At 38.4% G+C, this 23,700-nt stretch overlaps 1 protein-coding gene across 2 annotated transcripts in view; it reads right to left on the minus strand.

Moving 5' to 3' along the window:
- The window catches only part of TMEM245 (transmembrane protein 245), a 77,910-nt gene that overhangs the window by 11,968 nt on the left and 42,242 nt on the right, over nt 1–23,700 (minus strand). For both annotated transcript variants that reach the window (XM_077182807.1, XM_054640417.2), the window contains 2 exons: nt 19,922–20,044; nt 15,880–16,025 (listed from right to left, as the gene is read on the minus strand). In XM_077182807.1, coding sequence (XP_077038922.1) covers nt 15,880–16,025; nt 19,922–20,044 — 269 coding nt within the window. The remainder of the gene's footprint in view (nt 1–15,879; nt 16,026–19,921; nt 20,045–23,700) is intronic.

The following is a 23,700-nucleotide window of genomic DNA, read 5'->3' on the forward strand; positions in this document are numbered from 1 at the left end:
TTAAAAGCATTTAGACACAAAAAAATGGGTTCCAGGGATAGATGCCTTGAAAGAAACTGCTCAACTATCAGACCACACTCTATCAAAAATAACCTGTTTTCTCTGAGAAGCAGTACCCTTCTACATACAAAGTACTTTTTCTTTCCTCTTTTCCACTTCTAGGTGTTCATTCATTTTCTTTATCTGCTTACATTTCTTTACCTGCCCTTTTTCACTGGATCCCCCCAGCTTTTAGGTTGCTTATTAGGCTACATTATTAAAAACCAAATGGTAAATCTGGGAACCTAATTCAATCCTGCTGAAACAGGACTGAATCCAAAGTTCCCCTCTCTCAAGCATGATCATAGCTTTATGAGACAGTGAACAGGAGCTAAGTGCTGTGACATTTTTACAGCACTAGGGCAGGTACACACGTGGAATATCCCATAACTGAACTACAAACCCATGCCTTAGATCTACAGTCACAAAAAACCATAATCTCAAACTGCTAAATCTCCTTATTGTATTATGTCAGTTTTTCACCCATATTTGAGAAGCCAAGTTTCCTGAAATCACTATTTCAGCTTGAGTCCAAGAAACCAAGTCCCACAGCTCAGAAGAGTCCTAACAGTTCCATCATTGCACAAGTGGTGGCCCATGCACCCTCTTAGCAAAGATAAATGTGAAGTCTCCTGATGTTAATTTCCCATTAATGTTAATTCCCATAACTCACAGTGATTGTGTCTTGGCAGTTTTGGAGCTCTGGCAGCAGGGCAAAGAGGACAGGAAGCCATACAACAGCAATCTTTGAAGAGCATAGAAAAACTGCCCTTTCTGGATCTAAAGTCTGTAACAGCACAGTTTCCTTCTTCCATTGAGTCCATAAAGCCTTGTAGCAAAGAAACCTGTGATTTTGTGATATTAAATTACTAGGTAGAATCTTTTCTGAGCTACCAAGAAGAAGTCCAAAACAGGAGTTTCGACTTGGAGTTTTTGCTTCTTTGGCCACCATCCTCATTTTTATTTCTGTAGGCAGTGTGCATATTTTTGCCATTGTTTCCTACCTAAGGGCTCACTTTTTGATTTCTACATGACTTCAGAATCAAAATAATCTTATTTAAAATTCATTCACTGGAAGCTATGAGTGCATAATAAACCTCACACATCAACACAACTGTTCAAAATGTGAGATTCTCTTAAGAGACTAACCAGAAACAACTGTTGTCAGCCATTTTCCCCTCCAAAAGAGGGAAAGAAAAAATAAAGAAATAAAGCAAGCTTTAAAGAATGACCTGAAATAACAAGTCTAATCTTTGATAGGCAATAATTACATGGTACAAAAAGAAAGGCAGAGAACATTTACAAATATGTGGTGGCATCAGTAAAAAAAAAGATGAACATTTAGATGAACTTTTAGAATTTTAAAATGGAAGGTCAGACCAAAATATATAAAATCTACACATTTTGAAGTGTTACAAACTCACTTGTACTTGAGTTATAAGAAATGAAGGTTCAGACATAAAAAAAAAAAATTTGGAAAGGAGGCAAGAAAATCCCAAGATCCAAGGCCACAGTAACAATGTTAAATGTGAATTTGCATTAAAAATTCAAGATACTTTCATACTTTAGCTACTCAAAAGTCTTAATTTTCTGCATTTTTGTGACATCTAACTCATGTCTACTCTTTCTGAGGCTATCAAAGGAGCATAAATATCTTTCTAAGAAGAACCTGTGCAGTAATCTTCAAGCAAATCTTTTTGCTATCCAACAGGAACCGTGGCACAAACACATCACAGTTGTCAAAAATTTTTTAACAGTCCTTGAGTATTTCCTTATTTTTTCCAAAAAGAAATTTTCTGTACTGTAGTAAAATTAACAAAGACTTAACATTTTCTATACGTATGCACCAAAACTACATTTCAGTATACAAGAGATGAGACAAGTGTCTAGCTTGAGAACAGTATGTGAAGTATTAACTTCAGCTGAAATTAAAATAACCACCTACAAGCAGTCATTTTAGATTTTCCCAGAGAGACTACAGAAGAAGGGAAGACAGTGCTATTATGGTAACCAAAAGAGAGACAGCCACCCAGGAGGAAAAAACATGTCTAAAAAACGAGTTGCTTTCTTAGTCTCAGCTCAAGGACTTGGCACTGGTAGAACAACAGAAAAACTAATCTGGGACTAACAGGTAGTCCTGGTCTGATGTCATTCTGCAAGTTGACACACAGCATGTTTCTAAGGCCAAACAGTGCATACCTCTGATAGAGTGCAGAACAGGGCAGCATCTCGCTGGCTCCGTGCTTTTAACACACACCTAACACACTGAGAGGAGAAGCCACCTCACAGTGCTGGAAGTTGAGAAGTGTCAGTGATCAAGCACGAGGAGAGAGGAGGCTGCACCTAGTCTCATTCTCTTCCTCTCCCTTCCCCTGGTTTGTGTGTGCCTCAACTGAAGTCATAAAACGTAACAAAGGCACAGGGGATACTACTTTTGGCAGGTGTGGACCATGAGAACCTTAATCTCTCTGATAACTCATATTTGTTACTTTCTGGTAACTGTCACAAAAACTAAAAATTGTATTTAAAGTCTGGAAATTCATATCGATTTTGCTTCATGATTAAGGCAGCAAAAAAACCAATTCTGAAAACACTAAGTAGAATCTTATCAGCAGTTTGCTTCAGCTACTCTGCACCTGAGATACCAGACCTTAAAGATAATGTGGGTGTGCCAGGGCCACATGAATTTATTAACATCTGTAAAATGCAGACCCTTCCTGATATAATTATGACAGTAAGTAAGCTTCATCTCTTAATACATTACTGGCACACATACGGCTTCTTTTTATATACAAGAGTAATTGAATGATTCAGAAATCAAAAAATCCAATTGCTGCTCACGTCTCACTTTGGCAATGTATCTGGATGAACCACTTTACCTGCAAGAGCTGTCATCTGCAAATGTGTAATTTATGAGCACTTCATGCCAATTTGGCACAAGGCATACTCAGACATACATATTCGATTTTAGTGAGCTTTGAAAAGCATGCAAAATTAAAATAAATAAAAATCAGAGGACATGGGTCGTGCTACATATTATTCAGATTAAAAATGAAGAAACTTCTGTGAAATGCTTCTGCACAGCTGGCCTACTTTTTTAATTTTTGGGTAAAAGTTCCTTCTACTAAGTTCTGTCCCTAAGGTAGTGAATTTGCTTGTAGACTCCACAAGGGAAAGGGCCACCTTTTGAGGGTTTCCTGGCTTTTTTCCTTCTCTTTTACAGACTGGCCATAAAAAGTCTAGAGCATCCTTTTTATAACTACTGTAGTTTATATCAAATGTATGTCCACCTGAATTCAGGTGCACTTCACAGAGCCTGCAGGTAAAGTCCGCTCACTGTTACTGACACAATGAGATTTCAAAAATTTCAACCTAATGCTGCAGCAACCACAGCTGAAAAGAGCCCTTCAGCTCAGATCATGGATTTTTTTGACCTTGGAGTTAATTTGATTTTCTAGATCTCTCTGCTCCCAGAACACTGGAGGAAAGAAGAGCATATGGGCTGAAATAATGAGAATTTGAGTTACCAGAAAGATTAGAGTAAGCACATCATAAACTCAGAAGAGGGATTTTCTGGTTATTATACTAAATTTCTATGAGCAGGCATATGAGCCCTGGCTTGTGAATGGGCATGAGAGTAAAAACTACTAAAAAGTGGTATTCATCTCTGGAAAAGTTTGCAAGAAATAGTGTTGCTCTAAATTCCTTACAAAACCCTTTACAATCCATACAACAGTTTATAATCCAATAAAAATTCAAGCTTGGTAACGGGAACGCCCTCAGCCAAAGACACTGTTAGAATAAGAAAATTTCACTCTTTTGTCATCAACTCTTCCTCATACCACTGATGTTTGGTGTTTTTCTATATTCTCTCAGTAGACACTAAAAGGATTGTACTACATCTTTGTTGCAAACCTCTCTGTACAGAGAACTGTCTAATTCAAAATGATGCTTTAAGAGACCTCAGCTATTCAGTTTCTCTTGGGAATATGGCCATCACATTTTAAAAGAGAGTTCAAAGTATAAGAGAAATGCATTCAAAACTTCACAGCATGGTTTCACAATTTATCTTCAGAACAGGTTAGCTCAGAGGTGTCCCAGGAAAGGAGCCCTTCCATTCCCCTGTTCCAAAGATTCACTTCTGTCCTAGATGAACCTTCCTCTACCTGCCAGCACAGTCTTCATTATGTGCCATGACACTTTCTACAATGAAATCAGCTTTTTCATTTTTACAGTGAATTCATGACAATGGTTACATGACGGGTTAGTTTTAACAAAATAGCTCAGGTCTCCACTCCCCAGCCAACTCATAAGCAGTGACCTAAATAGCTGCATTCCCACCAGGAAAGAACAGTGCACTTATGGCTGGAGAGCAAGAACATATCAGTGCTGCCTTACCCCAGCCGAAGTTAACGCTCACTGTCACCACAACTTCAAAACCAAAGAACTCTCTGTGGTGTGTGAAGAACTTTCTTTCTTCACACACCACCAAGAGCTGTTGCAAAAGACAAATTGCCAGTGACAGCTATTGTCTTTGAAAAGACCAAAGTATTCTTCTCCAATGATCCCCCAAATTTCAAGTGATCACCAGGTGAACACTGAAGAATGAAATGACTTCAAGAAGTCCTTTTGAAAAAAACCTCTTAAGCTGCTCTTTGACTCTGTTTAAGGGTTCTCTTCTTTAAGGGACAAAAAGTGACCCTCTTCATATTTCAGTTTCAAATTTAACATGAAAGTGCACTAAGTGATTCTAAGTAAAACTAAGTGCACTAAGACAGATTCCAGTTACGAATAAAGCTGAAGCGGCAGGAAGCATTTCTTGACAGAGTAAGATCATCTCAGGAGCAATATAAATAAGCAAATTACTTCCAGAGATGACTCCATGACAAGATTTCAACAGTTTTGCTGCTGAAATTAATTCCTCCTCATGAATGATACAACTAAACAAAACAGCTCCAACATATGCAGGCTAGTAATGACACTAATCAGATAAAGTGATACAGTCTTCTATCAAAGCATGGTTCCTCCAGATGGTATAACTGATGCAAATATTGCATATACCTCCCAAGGCAGGACAAGGCTCCAATGACTTTATCAAAACACCATTAAAATGTGGCAACCAGTCTGAAGTACACAGTGGTACACAGACTTTCTTCCCTAACAGAGAAATGTCTACATGCTGTGAAAAATAACAATTAACCTGTCAGAAATTCAGTATCTGACTATTTCTTTGAAATGCCTTTGTATTTGTATTAATTTTTTAATTACTACTTTGACCTGTAATTGTAAGCTTACAATTACTTTTCTGAGAAGCACATTTGAAAGGACCAGTTATTTCTGAATCACCCATTTCTAACAGTCCCAGATTTTTATCATGAGCAGACAATTTTTACTAAGTGCAACACTGCACTGGTCTTAAAATTCATCTCAGAACATAACATATAAAAAGGCCAACTTGTTCATACCAAAGATCTGTCTAGCCAGCTTCTCATCTCCAGCAGAGTCTAGAAGCAGATGTTAAGGGAACAAAAGAAATAGACAAACCTCTTTAACAATCCCCCCTGAGCATTCTTCCAACCTCTACTTCCACCTCAGGGTATATTATGAACCTCATGCAGGTATTCTAATAATTAATCTTCAATTAATGTATCTTCTTTGTCCTCCTGTTCAACCCTACAAGTTGCTGCAACTCCAGTGTTCTTTTGCAAGATCTTTCCCATGCTCTTCTGCCTGCTTCATAAACCAATGCATTTTTTGGAAGTCCCTGGTCACTTTTTGGTGACGCAAATATTTTATCCTAGAAGGGACCATAGAGAGTCCAGCTCAGTCATCCTTTTTACACTGGTTCTGATTGTACAGACTTCAATTGTGTAACATCCTTTTATCTAGGCTGAAGAGTCCTTCAGCCATTCCTCACAGAGAAACTGATGCATGCCTTCATTTATCTAACCAGTCTTGTTGCACTCCAGGCTTTTGGAGATGCAGGAACCAGAATGGCACACAGTAACCCAGGGTACAGGAAAATCATAGTTTCATACAATGGGGCTACTATTCTGTGTTTCTGTTTTCTAGGTCTGTGGTAACAAATCTTAATGTTTGATATGCCTGGCACATGTTTTTTAAGTATTACCAAGCACTGAGCTAGCCTGTGTACCAGAAAATATAGCTCCCAAGTGATGAGAGTCAGCACAGCAGTAATCAGTTTATGTGTGAAGTTAGGACTGGTTCTCCCCCACATGCATCACTTTCATTTACACTACATTTCATCAGTCATTTTACTTCCCAGACACCACTGTCTTCTGAATTTGTCTACAATCCTGCTGTACCCACAACTTCTCTGGGAAACCTGTCCCAGTGTCCCACCAATGTCATAGTAAAGAATTTCTTCCTTATATCTAATTTAAACCTACCCTCTTCCTGTATAAAGACAATACCCCTTATCCTTGAAAGTCTCAGGAAAGCAATACTGTAAAAAGCCTTTATTAAATTTTGGTAGACTATAGGACACAGATGAACTTAAGGGTTTTGCTTGCCCACACTTCAAAAAGCATGAGGAATAAGGCAGAACTTTTCTTCTGTGAAAACTCCACTGATTCTTTTCAACTAAATCATATTCACCAGGTGCTGGTTCCTACTAAGCCCAGGAGTACAGTACCAATACCCATCCAGCTTACAGGTTTGTACTTCCTGGGTTTCCTGGAAGAATTGTTTTTAATTTTGCCCCTAAGACTTCTGTAGTGACTTATCAGTCATTCCCAACAATTTGCTATTGCTCATTTAATCTGTTTTGTTCTAGAAGCTATTCTACAGTCACTGTAATTTCCAAGAGATTCTACTTTCCATAAGAAAGCTCACCCATAAGAAAGGTTTCACAATGTGATTCCCTCTACTTACCTTCACAGCAATAAGGAAAACAGCATCAATTTACCTCCCCCCTGCAACAACCTGAGCCTTGTGGTTGCTGAGTACCCCTTGTCATCCCCTCAGCCCTCTGACTGCTTGTTGCTCCTGTCGCATGTGAAAAATTATACTTTAGTTTAATAGCATTTTATGGAGCTTTGAGTAAATGAATCCAAGTCAGCACCTATTTCTAGGTGCTTTATGCCTATTTCTATCTACTGAAGTTTATGATCCTTTCATTTCATAGCAAAAACTTCAGCTTTTAAGAGGATAGTTTCTCATTTCCATGGCCTTTAATATTTTGCTGTTGAGATATGCACTCTCTTCCCTTCAGTCTTAGTTACTAGCATGCACTGGCATTAATATTTATTGCTCCCCACACCATTTGTAAGGATGTAAATTCTTTAGGATTGCCATTTTAGCTTGAAAAGTTCATGAATGAGAGCAACAGCTGTCTTGAGTCAATACTGCTTAAGATCCATTGCAGTCTTATATTTAGGAGCTCCTAGGCTGTTCAGATTATTCCTATTATAAAATTATGAAACACAAGCATAAAGAAGGGAGTATTCTCATTTCTTATGTTGGTGGAGACAGTAAACAATGGATTGACCTTATAACTTGAAAGAGTGAAAAGCTGCAATGTTAAATCTTTGAAATATCAGGAAATCCTGAAGTTTTATATCAGACTTCATCCTGTCTTCTTACACTACAACAGATCTGTATTTTAGACAGCAGAAATCTAACCAAGATTATAATAACACATACTGCAACATCAAAACACACATAAAGAATTACCAGATGTGCAAACACAGAACCCTGCAACATTATACTAAAAACAATTCTAACACTATACTTCTATTCTTAGAAATACCTGATGGAATATCTTTTTCCTATATATTTAATTAAGTCTTTCAGCAACCTTTTTCTTTCCATCCATTCCAGTTAGCCTGCCTTAGAAGCAAAGAGAAAAACTTATGGCTGATCCAAATTCCAGATGTAACTTAAGCATCACTCTCTTTACTGGTACAGTTTATGTCATTACCAATTAATCATTCATTCAATTACTGGGTTTTGAGCTATAGGTAACTTTTTAGAAGTTGCTATAGTAAAGAAAAGTAGTGTGTAAATACAAGCCTAAGTGCAACACATAATTAAGGGACTTGTACCTAAGATGCAGTGTAGTTACATTAAAAATTGCAGGGAAATCTGCTTATGTGTTTAAATGTGCTCTCACTCATACATGCACTAACCCACATCCTCTGCATGTTTACAGATATTTTCAGTCTTAAAAAAACACTGGACAGACAGAGAATTACACACTAGAAATATGCACTAGGACAAACTACTGTTAGAACATACAAAACATGCCATCTGCAATATGAAAGAAGCCAATGGCAAAATATCAGCACTGTCCCTCATAAAGCAAGGAGTCCTCAGTAGCCTCTCAATGTGTTTGATCCCAGCCTGCAGGGCAGAGAAAACAGAACTGTGTGCTTCAGCATCAGGTTATGCACTAAGATAATCTTGTGAGTTAAGGGCAGTAAACTGTAAAATTCATATTAAATTTACAGACTGTGACATGCTTCACCAAAATTACGTATGTGTAATAATAAACATTTTTTCATAGTTTCATATAAATTTTGGATTAAGTACGAGCAAATAAATTATTTTCTGAAATTTTCTTTCAAGATCCATTTTTCTTTGAAATATTCTTTGAATAATTGATTCAAATGTGTACATAAAGCAATACACAGACAGCTTTTGTGTTTAAGAAGTATTTTCTATATAAAATGAAATATGGATAAAGACAAATCCTAGGGTGGTTCTTTTTGCAAATATGAGAATATTTAAGACTAAAAAAGTGGTGTGAGCAAGTCACATGTTTACTGCTACTAAAATAGGCAGCTTAAAAATACTACTATCTACCCCACTAAAATAATCAGGTTATGGTTATTTTCAGTTTGGTTCAGCATAGGTACTGAAACAATGTGGCAACTCTTATAGATTTACAGACCACATTCTACTCTTTATCCAATAACTCAACTGAAGCTTTCCTTTCTTCAGCGTAACGAAAAACAAAAAATAAGTGTCTGTTATTCCCAATTTTAGACTAGGCAATTACTTCATTTAGACAATCACACAATCATTTAGGTTGGAAAAGATCTCCAACATCATCAAGTCCAACTTTTGACCCATCACGACCCTGTAAACTAAACCACAGCACTAAATGGCACGTCTGGTTGTTTCTTCAATACTTCTAGGAATGGAGATTTCACCACCTCCCTGGACAGTCCACTCCAATGCTTGACAACGCTTCTGTGAAGCAATTCTTCCTAATGTCCGACTTGAATCTGCCCTGGTGCCACTTGAGGCTGTTTCCTCTCATGCCTGGGAGAAGAGGTCAACCCTCACCTGGCTGCAGCCTCCTTTCAGGAGCTCTAGAGAGTGACAAGGTCCCCCCAAGACCCCTTTTCTCCAGGCTAAACATCCTCAGCTGCCCCTCACAGGACTCGTGCTCAGACCCCTCACCAGCTTCACTGCCCTTCTCTGGACTTGCTCCAGCATCTCAATGTCCTTCTTATATTGAGGGGCCCAGAACTGGATGCAGCACCCAAGGTGTGACCTCACCAGTGCTGAGCACAGGTGCCTTGCTCACACTGGCCACACTGCTGCTGATACAAGCCAGGATGCCATTGGCTTCATGATTAAGACAGAGTCATTAAGACAATTGTTCAATTCTATTCCCATCTCATAACATACACCTTAGGTAAAGCTTGAAAACTTTCACCAAGGTCCTATTAAATGCATTCCTGTGACATAACATTTCAGCAAAAAGTAACTCCTGCTACTAAAGAACATTCACTGCATGCAAAAATTCTGTCAAAACACAATCAGTTAACAGTTTTCTTTGAAAAATTATTCTGAAAGAAATTATTAATGTTGCAGTAAAACAAACGAGATCACACATTTTGCTTTTTCTAAGCATTAGCTTAACATGCTGGAAGATTATTGTTTTCTGAGGGAATTGTATCATTGTCTCATTTTCTCCATAATCATTGCCAGGAATCCATAGCAAACCAATTAGATGTTTAAACAGCTGAGATTTTTGTTTGTTTGTTTGTTTACATGCTAGCTCTTTACAGATCTCTTTAGATGTTGATAGATAAAAGTTGAAATTTCATTAAGAACCTATTTCATTCATCAAGACACTATAGGTTTTTTTCACATCAAATCTTCCTTTTGACTTTCCAGCCAATTTCAGCTAAGAATAACAATTTCCTCTTTAGAAATACGTAATATTTTAAGTAACTTTTTTATAAACAGCGAAACATCTGATCAAATTTGAGGTGTCCATGGCAAATGAAGAAAATGAAGCAAATAATGATAACCCTTCTCAAATTGAAAACAAACAGCCCTCATCTTCCCGGCGTTACTGAACACACTTCCACTGACACATGTTTCAAGGCATCACTCCAAACACCGATCCGGGCTTAAGACCATGTCACAACGTAATCAGGCCCCACCAAAACTGAAAGCTGCAGTAACTTTAAGCCACAGCCATACCCGTGTGCATGCACTCATGTGAAAGTATCGCACACACTAAATTGCACTGAGGCCGTGAGAACATGCAACTTAGTAATGTGCAATATCTCCACCAGAGCAAGCAGAATGGGAGCTTCAGGGAACAAGGGTATGGTGCATTCAGGAAGAGAACAACATGCTGCTCAGGGAAAGGAAAATGGTTCAGGCAAAGGTGTGCATGCTACTACTCAGAAATCTGTGATTTGGAGAATAACTGCTTCATCCATTCAGGACAAAAACAAAACAAAAATAAAAATCCAGGCAAGAGCACCCCCTCCCTAGTTCAGGGGTAAAGAATTTAATTTTCTTATTTAAGCAGTAAAGTAGGTGACTCATGAATCAACTTTATTTTACAGAACCCTTCTGAACAAAGCAAATCTCACACTGTTATGGGCAGATAATGATTCCCCTGAACCTTCAAAATACTACATTATTAACTACAGTTACAATGAAAAAATTCACTAACTCCTCTTGAGAATTAAAATTATCTAAACACAGTAAACTCATCCAAGTGGACCTCACATTTCTAAAGCAACTCATCTTCCTAAACCTGACAGAGTGGTGCCAAAAGAATTCCTGCAGCTCAACCTACTCTGGCATAAACCTTCTGCCACAGCTGTCAGGCCCCTCCCTGTTTCCCTTTCTTTGTTCCTATGGCTGACTTTAAGTGGTTTCTGTGTAAGTAAATCATGTATTTACTGTATTCACAGGCAACTAATCACCTCTGTCAGTAAAGGGAGACTCTCACACATGATGAAATATTACCTTTGTAATTCATCATATTTTTGTCCTGATATCCACTTATGCAATATGGAAAACAGGGGAAAAAAAAAAAGAAAAAAGAAAAAAAAGGAAGAAAAAAGGAAAGAAAAAGACAGGACTCAGGACTGTGGACGGATTAAATGCAAAGGACAAATGAAGAATATATCAAGAATTAAAAAAGAGTAATAAAATGTGGCCACACCAAGAAAGTTAGAATCAGACTGAGAACAACCTGAGATTGCAAACCAAAAAAAAAAGATAACAGATACACCAACTGGCTTGAAGGACCAAAACTACTAGAGAACAGAAGCTCTTTTACTGCTGAGGCACTAGCAATATTTGGGATGATTATAACTTTTCTAAAGTTTTATTTCCCATTTATAGGCAATGACACATGAAGTTCCAGTATGGAATTTTGAATTAGTTGGTTGATTTGAAAGAGAACTAGTACTTCATACATCAGTCAGAAATCCCTATGGTCACATATGCCACCAGTAGTAATCTTACTCCCAAATTTTTTACTGTGTTTTAGGGAGACATCACATAAGTACTGACCTTTCCTCTTCCCTGTAGATTAAATGTTGCCTTTCACAGATGCAAACAATGAAGAGACACAAATGCAATATATGACAACAAAGCACACACAAGTGTTTAGTCTAATGTCATAGGAGCATTTTCATGACGAAAGTTACTCAAAATTGGGAATACTGGTTTATGACCAATTTGCTAATCTGTTTGTTCCATAGTCCAAACACTGCCAGTTCCCATCTGGAGGGCTGGTTGGAGGCAGGCAGCACTGCCTGGTACAAAGGCACGTATCTGGGGTGAAGGCAAATGCCCAGCTTACACTCACATTCACAACACAGGAAAGGACCAAACTAGCAGCAGATCATTCCTTAGATTGCCATTTCCCTTCCAGTCCCAAGGCAGATCTAGAAAAGAGCTATTTTGTTGACTGCCAAGGGTTGCATGGCCCCTTCTTTCCCACTGCCCCTCATAGAGAGGTGCCATCTCTTGAGCACTGAGGCCTGAAGGACTGGGGAGAGAAGGACCTTCCTTCCATCAAGCTGCTGCCTTCCCCACCTGGCAAGAGACACTCCCATCAGCTGTCCTGCCTTCCACAGATGGGAAGGGACACCCACAGCCATGCAGAAGGTGATCTTCCACCACCACTCAAGCCTTGACTCCAGACCATCACCAGCATCAGCCCCATCAGTGCCCTGAGTCACACTAGAGATGCTACCACCAGCAGCATCCCCAGAGCTGGAATTTGTCCTGCTGAGCACACAGCAGAGCTCCTACAGCCATCCCCTTCTCCTGCCCATGCTCACCCAGATGGTTACTGAGGGAGGCTGTCACAAGCCTTGCTCAAGTCAGAGCAAGTGGCAGTCACTGCTGTCCCCTGGTCCTCCTTTGAGGACAGTCACCACCTCAAAGCCAGGCTCATGCTTTTCCCAGCACAACTTATCCTTGTGGAGCTGTGCTGGCTGGTGCTTCCAAGTGATCTTCTGTCTTTCCCAGCTCTGCCTCTGTACCACTAGGTTTGCCAAACAAGCTCTTGGCTCAGGCATAGCATGATGGTCTTGTCAAATCCCTGCTCAATCCCACCACCTGATACATACTACTGGCATTTTGCTTCTCTGGCATCCTGGATGAATAAATTTCCTATCAAAGGCCAGCAGGGCAATTCATCCCACGGTTTGCAGCAGGCAGTTCTTGGATTACACTCAGCTTCTTCAAAACTCCTATAGGGTCACCACAGCTGCATCTGTTTTTTCCCACTACTCAAGTTCAAATTTATAATCTGTGGTATTTTGACAGAAACAGTGAGATTCAACACTTGGCTCAAAGCAGCCTGGAAAGCTGCTCTTACCCCTATACAGCACATAAATCTATTTGTGTGCACAGAGAACTGCCACTGTATTTGCAAACTCACCATCAAAGGAGTTAGAAAAGTATTTATAAAATTTATAGCTATTTATAGTCTAGAAAATAAAAAACACAGCACAGCTCCGATGAGAGAAACTGATACAGGAAAAGGTCTTTGTTATAGAGCTTGCTGGGTAACATCTTTAAATTAAGGGATTTCAACAGAAACAAGTTGCCAATTGCCCTCCTCTTCTTTCCCCCTTGCTCTTTTCCTCTGAAATAAATGGCAAAGCACACAAGGGAACAGACTTCCTTTATTACATCTAAGTTTCCTAGCGCATTTCACAAACAGATTTTAAGTAAAAGAGCACAGAAGTGACTGGCAACATGGAGGATGATTATTCTTATGTCATTTGGTTTATGAGCAATAGATAGATTAGATCTGTCTCTTGCCAGGAGGACCCCTGCCCTCTAGACAGGACTAGGTAGATGCTGTCTTAGCTTTGTGCACATGCTATGTCCTGGTGAAGAGTGGTGGGAGCTGGAACACAGCTCGTGATCTTTGAGATTCATTAACTGAATCTTTTTGGTCAGCCTGAAAGCATGGATATTTTGAGGGTGAATGCATATTGTGTAATGCTATCATAATCTAATAATGAAAGCAAACTACAGATGTTTCACTATTTGATAATTCGTAACAAAAATGGAGCCTCTTCCATCCTTCCATCAAGCACTAATATCCACTTTGCATGCCATTTGCAGATGACATGGAGAAGCCATTTTTATGTTCCTAACTCTGCAGCAACAACTCGTCTCCAAAAAGAAAGAATAGTTGCTACTCAGGGACAAAAGAAAGGGCTTGAAGTAGCAATTGTTTTTCATATGACAACAGATTGGGCTTGCATAAATTAATGAGAAATTGTTACTACACTTACCATATTTATATACTGAAGATCACAATAAGTTTTGAGTGGAATACAAGCTAACTGAGAATCATTAGGATACATTCTTGGGTACAACTGAGAAGTGAGGAACTTCCGAAAATCTCAGAAGATAAAGAATTCAAATAAGGCACCAAGTACAGGCTACTCCAATCAAATATGAGTGACTGATTCAGGCTACCTTAGTGAATACACAGACCGAGGTCCCTTGTGTATGACAAGCTGCTTCCCATTCCACATTGCCCATTCTCCAGACACCAGCTTTCTCTCCTCATATTTGCAGTTACTGATGCATGCTGGCTCTTTCCTACTCATTTTCCTGTGGCTTCTCTAAAATTATTTTCTTTCTTTCCTCCACTCCAATTCTGAGAAATACCTTGGGTCACCTGTGTCACATACCTGTAAACTTGTAACTGCATTTAATACAATCATCCTCACACTGCATCCATGCCCAGACAAACCATATTCTACTTTTCCACACTGTTCGCCTCTACCCTGGGCTAAAGAGAACAATTTGTGAGACTAATATCAGTTTCTAAATCCACTCACACTATTCAGAAAAGATAGAACTGAGATACTAACCATGTGATCAATGAAAACTCAATAGCAGTCACTCAAGAGAAAGGCTATTAACTTTTTGGCAGAATTCCAAATCTGTTGCTTTTTACCTGAATTGCCCCTTCATTTCAAATGACTACAGCAGTTAGCATTCTTGTTCAAGATCCTACACAATATAATACAAACTTGCCATTGTTAAAATGGCAAACATTTAGCAATGAGTTTGGAAAGCAGCTCTAATACCTCTCCAGTTTAAAGCCTACTCATGTACTGTATGTATGCACAAGATGACACAGAAAGCAGTGGTGTTGCTTTGATACAGAATTCAGCAGAAAGTCTGTTCACTTTGCCCAGACCATCAACTTTTTTGAAAAAGTAAACTATGACTTAAACACCTTATTTAAAATCCAGTTTATTACATTACCAGCATGTTAGTGTTTCAAGCTGCTAACAGGTGAAAGCTGATTATTTTATTAATCTGTGATGAATGAACTCTACTGCACCACCCCAAAAATAGCTTTACTGTGATATCTTTGTGAACCACATTTAAAAACATTAAAAAATTCTCTTTTAATTTCTAAAGTAGTTTATAGCCAACACACAAAAATGGTGACTCAGCAGGAAACAATGTGGATGTACTCTGTAGGTGCAGCACAGTAGTGTTCCAACTGTGATAAGGACAGCCTTCCCCTGGTGTTCCCTTTGATGTAATTTGCTTTATGGAGATCATGAACTATATTTCTTTCAGGTGAAACTGAACTGGAAAATATTCTCTAGAAGCATATCTAATGCATTCCAGGTACAAATGGGTACTTATTCTCCAATATTAGACAAAATACTTCAAACTAAATAATTCTGAAATGTGTACAGCACTGACGTCAGGTCCTCCATTTCTACTGTTTTACTGCATGCATCTGCTCCTACTGAGCTGTACCAGCTGTTACTGCCAACACAACTCCAAACACTGCTTCCTGATGAGTTAGGGATGTCATGGATGTAGCAGTTTTACAAAACACTACTATTCATAACAAGGCAGACCTTCGAAAATTGTTAGCCAAGTCCAATCAAATTAACAATCAAAGGGGAAAAAATCATCAATTCTAGGTTCTTAAAAGCATTTTTGTGACTCATCTTTGAAACACAAGCTGTTGCAACTGTTAATTATTTGCAGCTGAACATCAAAATTAAAGCAGAAATTTAAACAAAGGGCAAGAAATCAGCAATTTACCTTATTGCTTCCTCCACAGATTGGCCAACTATATTTGAGGAGGGACCTGGCTGAGACAAAGGTGTCAGGCTTATCACCCATTTTACTGGCTTGTAATACTCATCACTGGAGCTTAACAGGTAGAACAGCGTGGTCAGAAAAATCACCTGCAAAACAAATTGAAGTTTTAAATTACAAGGAAAAAAATACAGAATTAGAGTATGCAGCTATGCTTCAGATATTGAATTTTACTGAAAAGGAAGAAGATACTCTTCCACAAGCCTGGATTTAGAAAAACAGAGTTGAAAGAATTATTTACTCCCTTGCTCCAAAAAGGACCTAACATTTACAGCTAGACATTATAAAACTTCCGCCTCTGTTCAGCTTCTTTCCAAAGTTACATCTAGACCAAACAACTAGAGTGCTGATAAACATTACAGTTGTGGGGCTCTTTGGTTCTTTTTCAGCATGTTTAATCAAAAAATTTCAGCATGTTGCAGATCAAAAAATTGCTGAATAGTTACATCTATTCTCCAAACAAGCAAACAAAACTGCCAAATAAATTTGGGCTGTCTCAAGAGTCATTATGCAGCTGGGTATCAGATATGAATTACACAAAAATTCACAACCATAAATTTTATGTTAAGCTGGCAATCCTAAGTGAATATTCCTCCTGTGAGTTTGATGATGAGTCTCAGCGGAAGTGATGGCAGTTCCACTGCTTCAGTTAAAAGACAAAGAAATTATTATCAGATTGGATTAGCTTCCTCTATGTTGCAGTCAACTATGTTTCTCTTATCTTCCTGTTAGTGGGCTCAGCAATTTCTTGGGTAAGAATGAATCACAGAACTGTGTCTATCTTGAAACAGAATACCTCAAACAAGAAAAATCCATTCTGTATTCTCCAAACCTAAACTATAGCTTATATTTGTTTTATGTACACAACTCAGATATTTTTTCTTTCCTCCCAAGATTAGAAAGAATTCTTTTACTTTCCTTGTTTCCAACCTACTTGTATTCTAGAATAAACCGCATCTTAATCTTTTCTTTAAGAGCCAAACAGCCTGATCTCCATAAGTCTCTTACTTTCAAGCATTTTATCCAGTTTGCAGACACCTCATGCTCTTTTCCTTCACTGCCTCTGAAGATGCTCAGAAAACAAAATGCAAACAGCATTGCAATATTTCATTACCGATCTCAAAATGACATCTGTCTCTGCTCCTAATTTCTTTATACTCAGTAAAATGCTACTAGCATTTTCCTCCTACTCTGCCCTCCCAAACTTAAACTTGAAAGTCACATTCAACTATTAACCTCTAATGACCCCCCATCCAAATTGCCATATATTGGTTTAGGCTATATTCCATCTCCCCAGGTGTTTAATTTCTGCCTTGGGAGATAAACCAATCTAGCTAATAAAACAAGTTATTATATTAGCAGATTTTAATAGCATGCTGTTAACACTAATTTTGAGCTTAAAAAAATAAAAACAATAATTAAGCCTTGCTTTAACGAGAGATAATCTAGCGCCAGTAGCAGTATCATCTATGTTTTGCTACAGCTTCAAGTAAGAGAATCTTAAATCACACTTTAACATCTCTTGTAATTCTGAAATTATGGCTATCTTTCTTCCTTGATAGGCTCTGCCATTTCTAAGCTACTATATTTCCTGATTTCAGTAGAAAATTCTATACTGAAGCAGCAGGCACCCAGATGATGTTGTGTCTTCCTTCCACTGAGCAGATCCTTCTGCAAATGCAGTTTTCAACACAGAGAGCAGCATATTGCCCTAAGCACAGTAAGTATAATGTCTGCTTATCCTGACTGCTCTTCCCCAGTGTTTACAGAAGAAACTTGCTTTCTTAAGGAGACACAAGATAGACATAGCCACCTGAAGAGTGAAAGCCAAAGCGAGGGCTGGGAATGAACAGCAGTGGAATAAAATAGCAATGAGCTGAACTACAAGACAGAAAAACTTACAAATCCTACTCAATTTCTGCTAAAAGAAGATGGATCTAACCACAGCACCACACAAAATTAATTCTGGAATTTTGGAGTATCTGCCTTTTAGGAAATTAATGCATTTCCTTTAGCACAGTAGATGTAGAAATGCAAAAAAGAACCCATAGTCACAGAATGTAATAATGTATTATCAAATGGCTTGCTGACTCTTCAAACAAGTAGAATAACCTCAATACTACATTCAGCAGCAAAAGATATATACTGTTTTAGAGCAACTGGAGGCTAAAAGCTTTCAGACCTCTTGTACAGGATATCTGAGGTACCTAAATTGTTTCCTAAGCAACAATTCAAGATCCTGCTGATGACTATGAGAAAGAATTTACCAAAGACAAAACAGTATGACCTTTCCATAGTTAAACAATTGATGGATTACTACTTCACGCTGTAGAATTTGTCCTGTAGCTGAAAACATTAAATACTCTAAGTTGACGAGGGATAGACTGAATTCAAGGAGAAAACTCTGGGTAAACGCTCTCTACCAAAATGATAATTCAGCATTTCCACAGGTATCAAGAAACACACAACCTAATTGCTTGTGCATCAGGTCCATTGATTCAGTAAATATTTTTGTATCTACTTTTTATACTCAATTTTCTGCTGAAAAGGTTCAGGGTTTTTGTTTGTTTGGAGGTTTTTGCTTGTTTTGGGTTTTCTGGTTGTTTGCTTAGTTGTATGTTTAACAGCATCCAAAATCTGCGCATTCCCTGCAAGACTGTAGATGCCCATCAGCCAAATGGAGCTTTTTCTCTTCCAATCTTAGTAACAGAATATGAGCAGAGTGAGTGAGTGTGTGCACATGTGAGTACACACAAGTGCATAATTCTACACCCACACAGAGGCATATACATACATCCATGTGCACATGTGTGCAGACAGGAACTTGTATTCAGAAGTGAAATACAAGTGACACTTCTGTAACTAATGATCAGTTTTCAAAAGTCTGCTGAAAATCTGAACACAATCTTACTGGATTGTGGATGGATGTGCTACACAGATTGACATTCCTACTTAATTTTTTGATGGAAGATTATTTTTCAAAATTGAGCTTTTGAACGAAGTGTCCATTATTTCCATGCTTTAAGGAACAAATTTTTAAACCTAAAATAAAATTCAGTATTTTAATTTCTATTCAATATAGCTAAAGCTGGATTGAAATGTAATCAGTAGAAAAGCTAACCACTTTGAGCATTATCTTGTTGGAAAACCTAAGTTAGTGTGTGCCACCCCAAACTAGTAAAAACTTTTCTGTGGCAACTAGAAAACCTGAAAAATGAAAAAATAAAAGTACAGTTCTAGCATCTAACCATTAAAAGAATTCCAACACAGCAAGATCCCAACTACCTCTGCTAAACCAGCTGACTGCAGAAGTGCCCCAGCAAGAGGCAGGATGCTGCTGGCAGACAAAAAGTCAGGATCATGCATCACAGCAACAGCACGCAATGATCTTGATGTAAGTGATTAGGCATCTAAAGATAAATTTTGTATCCGAGCCTGAGTGGCTTGAAATCACTGGCAATTATTTCCCAAGCTTGCAATTTTTGTATACTAACATTTTGGACACAGTTTTAAACGTGCCATCTTGGGTGAAGTTGTGGACTAAGGAAGAAATAAAATGCTCTCATGCAATCTATTTTTATGGAAGACAACTAGAGAACAAAATTAGTGATTTCCCTGGAAAAAATTCTTCCATCTCCTGAATGCAATGGCTTGTACAGGGATATGCTTAAGCAGACATGCCATAAGATTTCAGCAGTTATGTAGGACATTACAAGCTACAGCTTAGTACCTTCAAAGCCTAAAACAAGAATTTCCCACTAACAAAATAGTGAAGAGACAGGAAGACTTAATACCTCCTAATCTTGCCCTCTGTCAAGAATGCCCCCAAACAGATAGAAAATTGGCAAAAGCTTACAGAATTTTGGTATTAGATAAGTCTAGAAGATGTTTTCAATGCTTTAGGTTTGAATTTTCATTGTTACAGTAAGTGCAATTAGGTTACTCCAGTAAAATGGACCATGTAAATCAATGACACACTACTTACCACAGAAAGCACAAAATTGAGAAGAGCTGTCCCACTGTGGAAGAGGATTGTCACTAATGCTGTAACCGTAGTAAACAAGAGGCTCACATTGCGACTCATCACTATCCACAGAGACTCCAGGATCTGAAAAAGGAGAGAGAAGACAGATTTAGACACTGGATGCTATTAGCAAGGACAGAGAATTACTTGCTGAGTGATTAATCTCCATCAAGCTAAACAAAGATATCTTAAAAAAAAAAACATCTTCCCTCACTCCTGTACTACAGCAGGTTCTAGCAAGCAAATATCCACTTTACCAGAGGTAAGTTTCTATGTAGCTGATTATAACGTTTTGGAATTTTTCTCTCAGTAGTCAAAATTATTTCATTGTGCGAAATTGAAAAAATACTACATGTGGTGACACTTGTTTACTGTGATTAACATTCTTGCCAAGCATATCTTGTCTTGGGAGAAAATATTCACCTTTTCAAAAGCAGAAATGTTAAGACATGAAGAACAAGGAGTAACATCACAAGGCAGAAATAAATATGATGCTCCCAATCAAATAATAAAATTACTACTTCAATATATTTGTTCTTAAAAGCTTTCATGGTAATGAAATGCATGTTTTTAGTAATACCTGCAGAAAAATGCAACAGTTGTGACTTTGAGTAAGGCTACATCAGTTAATCAAGTAATTATTAAAAACTAACAACTACTAGTCTTGGTTTAACAGATAGCAATTAGACCAAATTAAAACAAAACCATTCAACCAACACCCCCTAAAACCAAGAAACCTTTCCTCAGCAGTCAGCAATTGTAGAGCAGACAAAGGAGCGTAAGCCATGTGATCACCTCTCCTTTAGAAGCGAGTGAATCATATTAAACATAATTTATTAAGCATGAACTTGAGAGGGAGTAAGTGCTGGAGGAAATGACAGGGAATTACAATGCAGAAAGACCTACTTAGTTCATGCTTCCTACTCTTTAATGGGAATTATGAATGTTAAAGCTCATCTTTTGTACAGATGTTATTAATGTCTCTTGAGAATTCAAGTGAGGTTAGAAGTGAAGAGGACACTGCTGAAAAAATGTTCTCCCACTGGCACCTATCCCTTTGCTTCTTCTATTGACTACAAATTCATTCTGGGGGTGTAGCAGTGCTACGAATTCATGCAGCCCCATGGTAACATTATCATATGCACATTATGTTAGGAGGACTGTAGACACACAGGACAGTGAATTCTGAGGGAGGGCATGGTTTGTAGCTAAAGCAGAGGCCTTCCAGTTGGCATTCAGGAAGGATAGTGCAATCATTGTTAATAGCAGGCCTTAAGCTGTATTCAAGGTTCCCCTCCCAGATATTTAAGCTTGTTACTAGAACTTGGTGTGTGAACAGGAGCTTCTGTGCCACAGGTTTTCTGTTACAATGTGGAGCTTAATCACAGAACAGCAGCAACGGCCTTGAAAATAGGGACATAGGTTGAAAACAAAGGTCCCTGAAACAGGACTCAAAGCAGTGCTTTGAGTAAGAAGGTATTGAAGATGCACAACTTTGAGCTAGGAAGATTGCTCTTCCTTCAAGAAAATGAGGTAGGAACTAAGAAAGAGGGGAAAAACTACAATAGGCTAACAACAGGACAAGGCAGCTGTCATGACCTGGAAAAGTAATACTTTTCCCATGTATCAGAGCACACAGTCCAGGGCAGAGGCCAAGGGGCAGGAGCTGTCTGGAATAAGAACACCTTATGAAAGGACAAGCTCCTTAATCTGAGGGAAGAGGACATCCATTAAGTTCCAGCTCTGCATACCTAAAAGCTCTTCAGCCAGCTCATTTACACTCCTGTGACTCAGCCCATTAAGCACAGTCTCTATTGGTGACAACTACACCACCATATTGATGGTTTTTTAGCCTCACAGCTTATGTAGGACATGATTGTTAAGGACTGACCACTTTCAATACACAATGATAATGATTAGAAAACCATAGGCATGAAGTATGTGGTTAATGAAAAGTGGTCTAGTAAAGTTTTGCTCTAAAGAGTAAAGCTACTTGATTTAACAGCCTTCTAACTAGTAATCACAGCAACTGTTAAAACCCTCACTTGCAACACATAAGCTGAGTTGTTACCAGTGAGAGATTACAAGGAGAGGAGCTTGTTCCATCTGCCAGAGGAGAGCACAGAATTGGTGGGACTGTGAAAGTTTTCAAAATAGGATGTTTCTCCAGTATAGGCAGGATTTATTGAACAATTTCCCTAGAAGCTTAAGCCTGAGGGCTGATAACCAGGAGTATACAACTGCAGGTAGTTTGAATGTAGGTATCAGTTTGTTCCATTAACATCAGGAATGGCTGGAATGGCTCTCCTATATAAACATCCTTGTATTGTGGAGTCATTGATTGGAACTGTTGAACCAGTTATCACCAGCATCTGCTTTAGAGTAAGGGTAGATAGTGCCTTTCTACAGCTTTGGTATGTCTTAGGAAAGCAACTGCATCTTTTAGGACTCCAACTTTTAGTCTCCAACTACTGAGTATTCCTTGTTACTCATATGTATCATTAAAATTTCAAGATACAAGCTTTTCATTGCTAAGGTGAGAAGACAGACATAGCAGACACTAATCACTACTGAATACAGTGTCAGAATGTGCTCAAATACTTCCCTACAACTCACAAAATCAAATTACATGCAGCTGCATCTAAGAGTTCAGAACACTGTTTGATTCCCAGAGCCTACTGCAGCTGAGTTGATGAGGTCACCTACTACACATAAAGAATTGCTACCACCTTGCCAGCTGAGTTCTCCAAAACACAACAAAGTGTAACTATGTATGCAACAATGTTACATTACTCTTAGTTACTTTTTTCCTATTAAATAACAGAAAACCACACCTCTTTCCCCAAACCACTGCTCAGTAAGCAGCTGTAAGGGATCAGTGTTTAAAAGAGCTACAAAGCTGTACAGAATTCAGGACTCTCTTACACATCACACTGTGCCACCATCAGCATCAGTTACTCTGCCTTTCCAATCTGTAACAGGCAAGAAAGAAAAATTGCACACAATATTCTCAGGCATCCAGAGTGTCCTCTTGGCCACTTTTAAACTGGTCAACACCTGAAAATGCGGGTTAAAAGGCATTTGATCAAAACAGTAATTTACTGAGAAGTTCAAGTCAGCAAACTTCTGGAAGCCAGATAAAAATGTACCTAACTCAATTCTGTATAAAGGGAATAAAACTGGATACAAAGATAAAAAAACCCCAACAAGCTAGTTGATACATTACTGAAAAATGGACTGAATTAACTATAAACTTATGAGATTACTTGAAGAAACTACTGGAGCCAGAGAAAAATATTAGGATGTGTAGTAACTCAGTGAAATATTTGAGGAGCTGACTTGATTTAAAATGCACAGATCAGTCATGCTAAAAGCACAGGAAGGGAAACCTAACTAAGCTGAAGCCTGCTGTGAATATCTCTGTGCAAGGTCTTCAGTCTTCCTGTCTGGGAGATCTCTGAATGAGATACCACCTGCTGGTGAAATGATGAGTATTCTTGTGCAAGGAGCCAAAAGATCAAATTAAGAAGACATTAGCAATGTCTCATGTAACGTCAAGGGAGCTCTGAGTCATCATTCACAGATTTAGCCAGCAGCAATTCACTTTCTCAATGCTACAAGCATACAAGAAATGGAGAAAAAGGGTTATGAATGGAAAAACAGATGAGTGAAGAAAGAATGAGTCTTTTTTATTTTTCAGAAATTAAATCTTAATAGTCCAGCTCCATGCTGCCTATTTA

This window comes from Agelaius phoeniceus, chromosome 1 (assembly GCF_051311805.1).
Source record: "Agelaius phoeniceus isolate bAgePho1 chromosome 1, bAgePho1.hap1, whole genome shotgun sequence".
NCBI lineage: Eukaryota > Metazoa > Chordata > Aves > Passeriformes > Icteridae > Agelaius > Agelaius phoeniceus.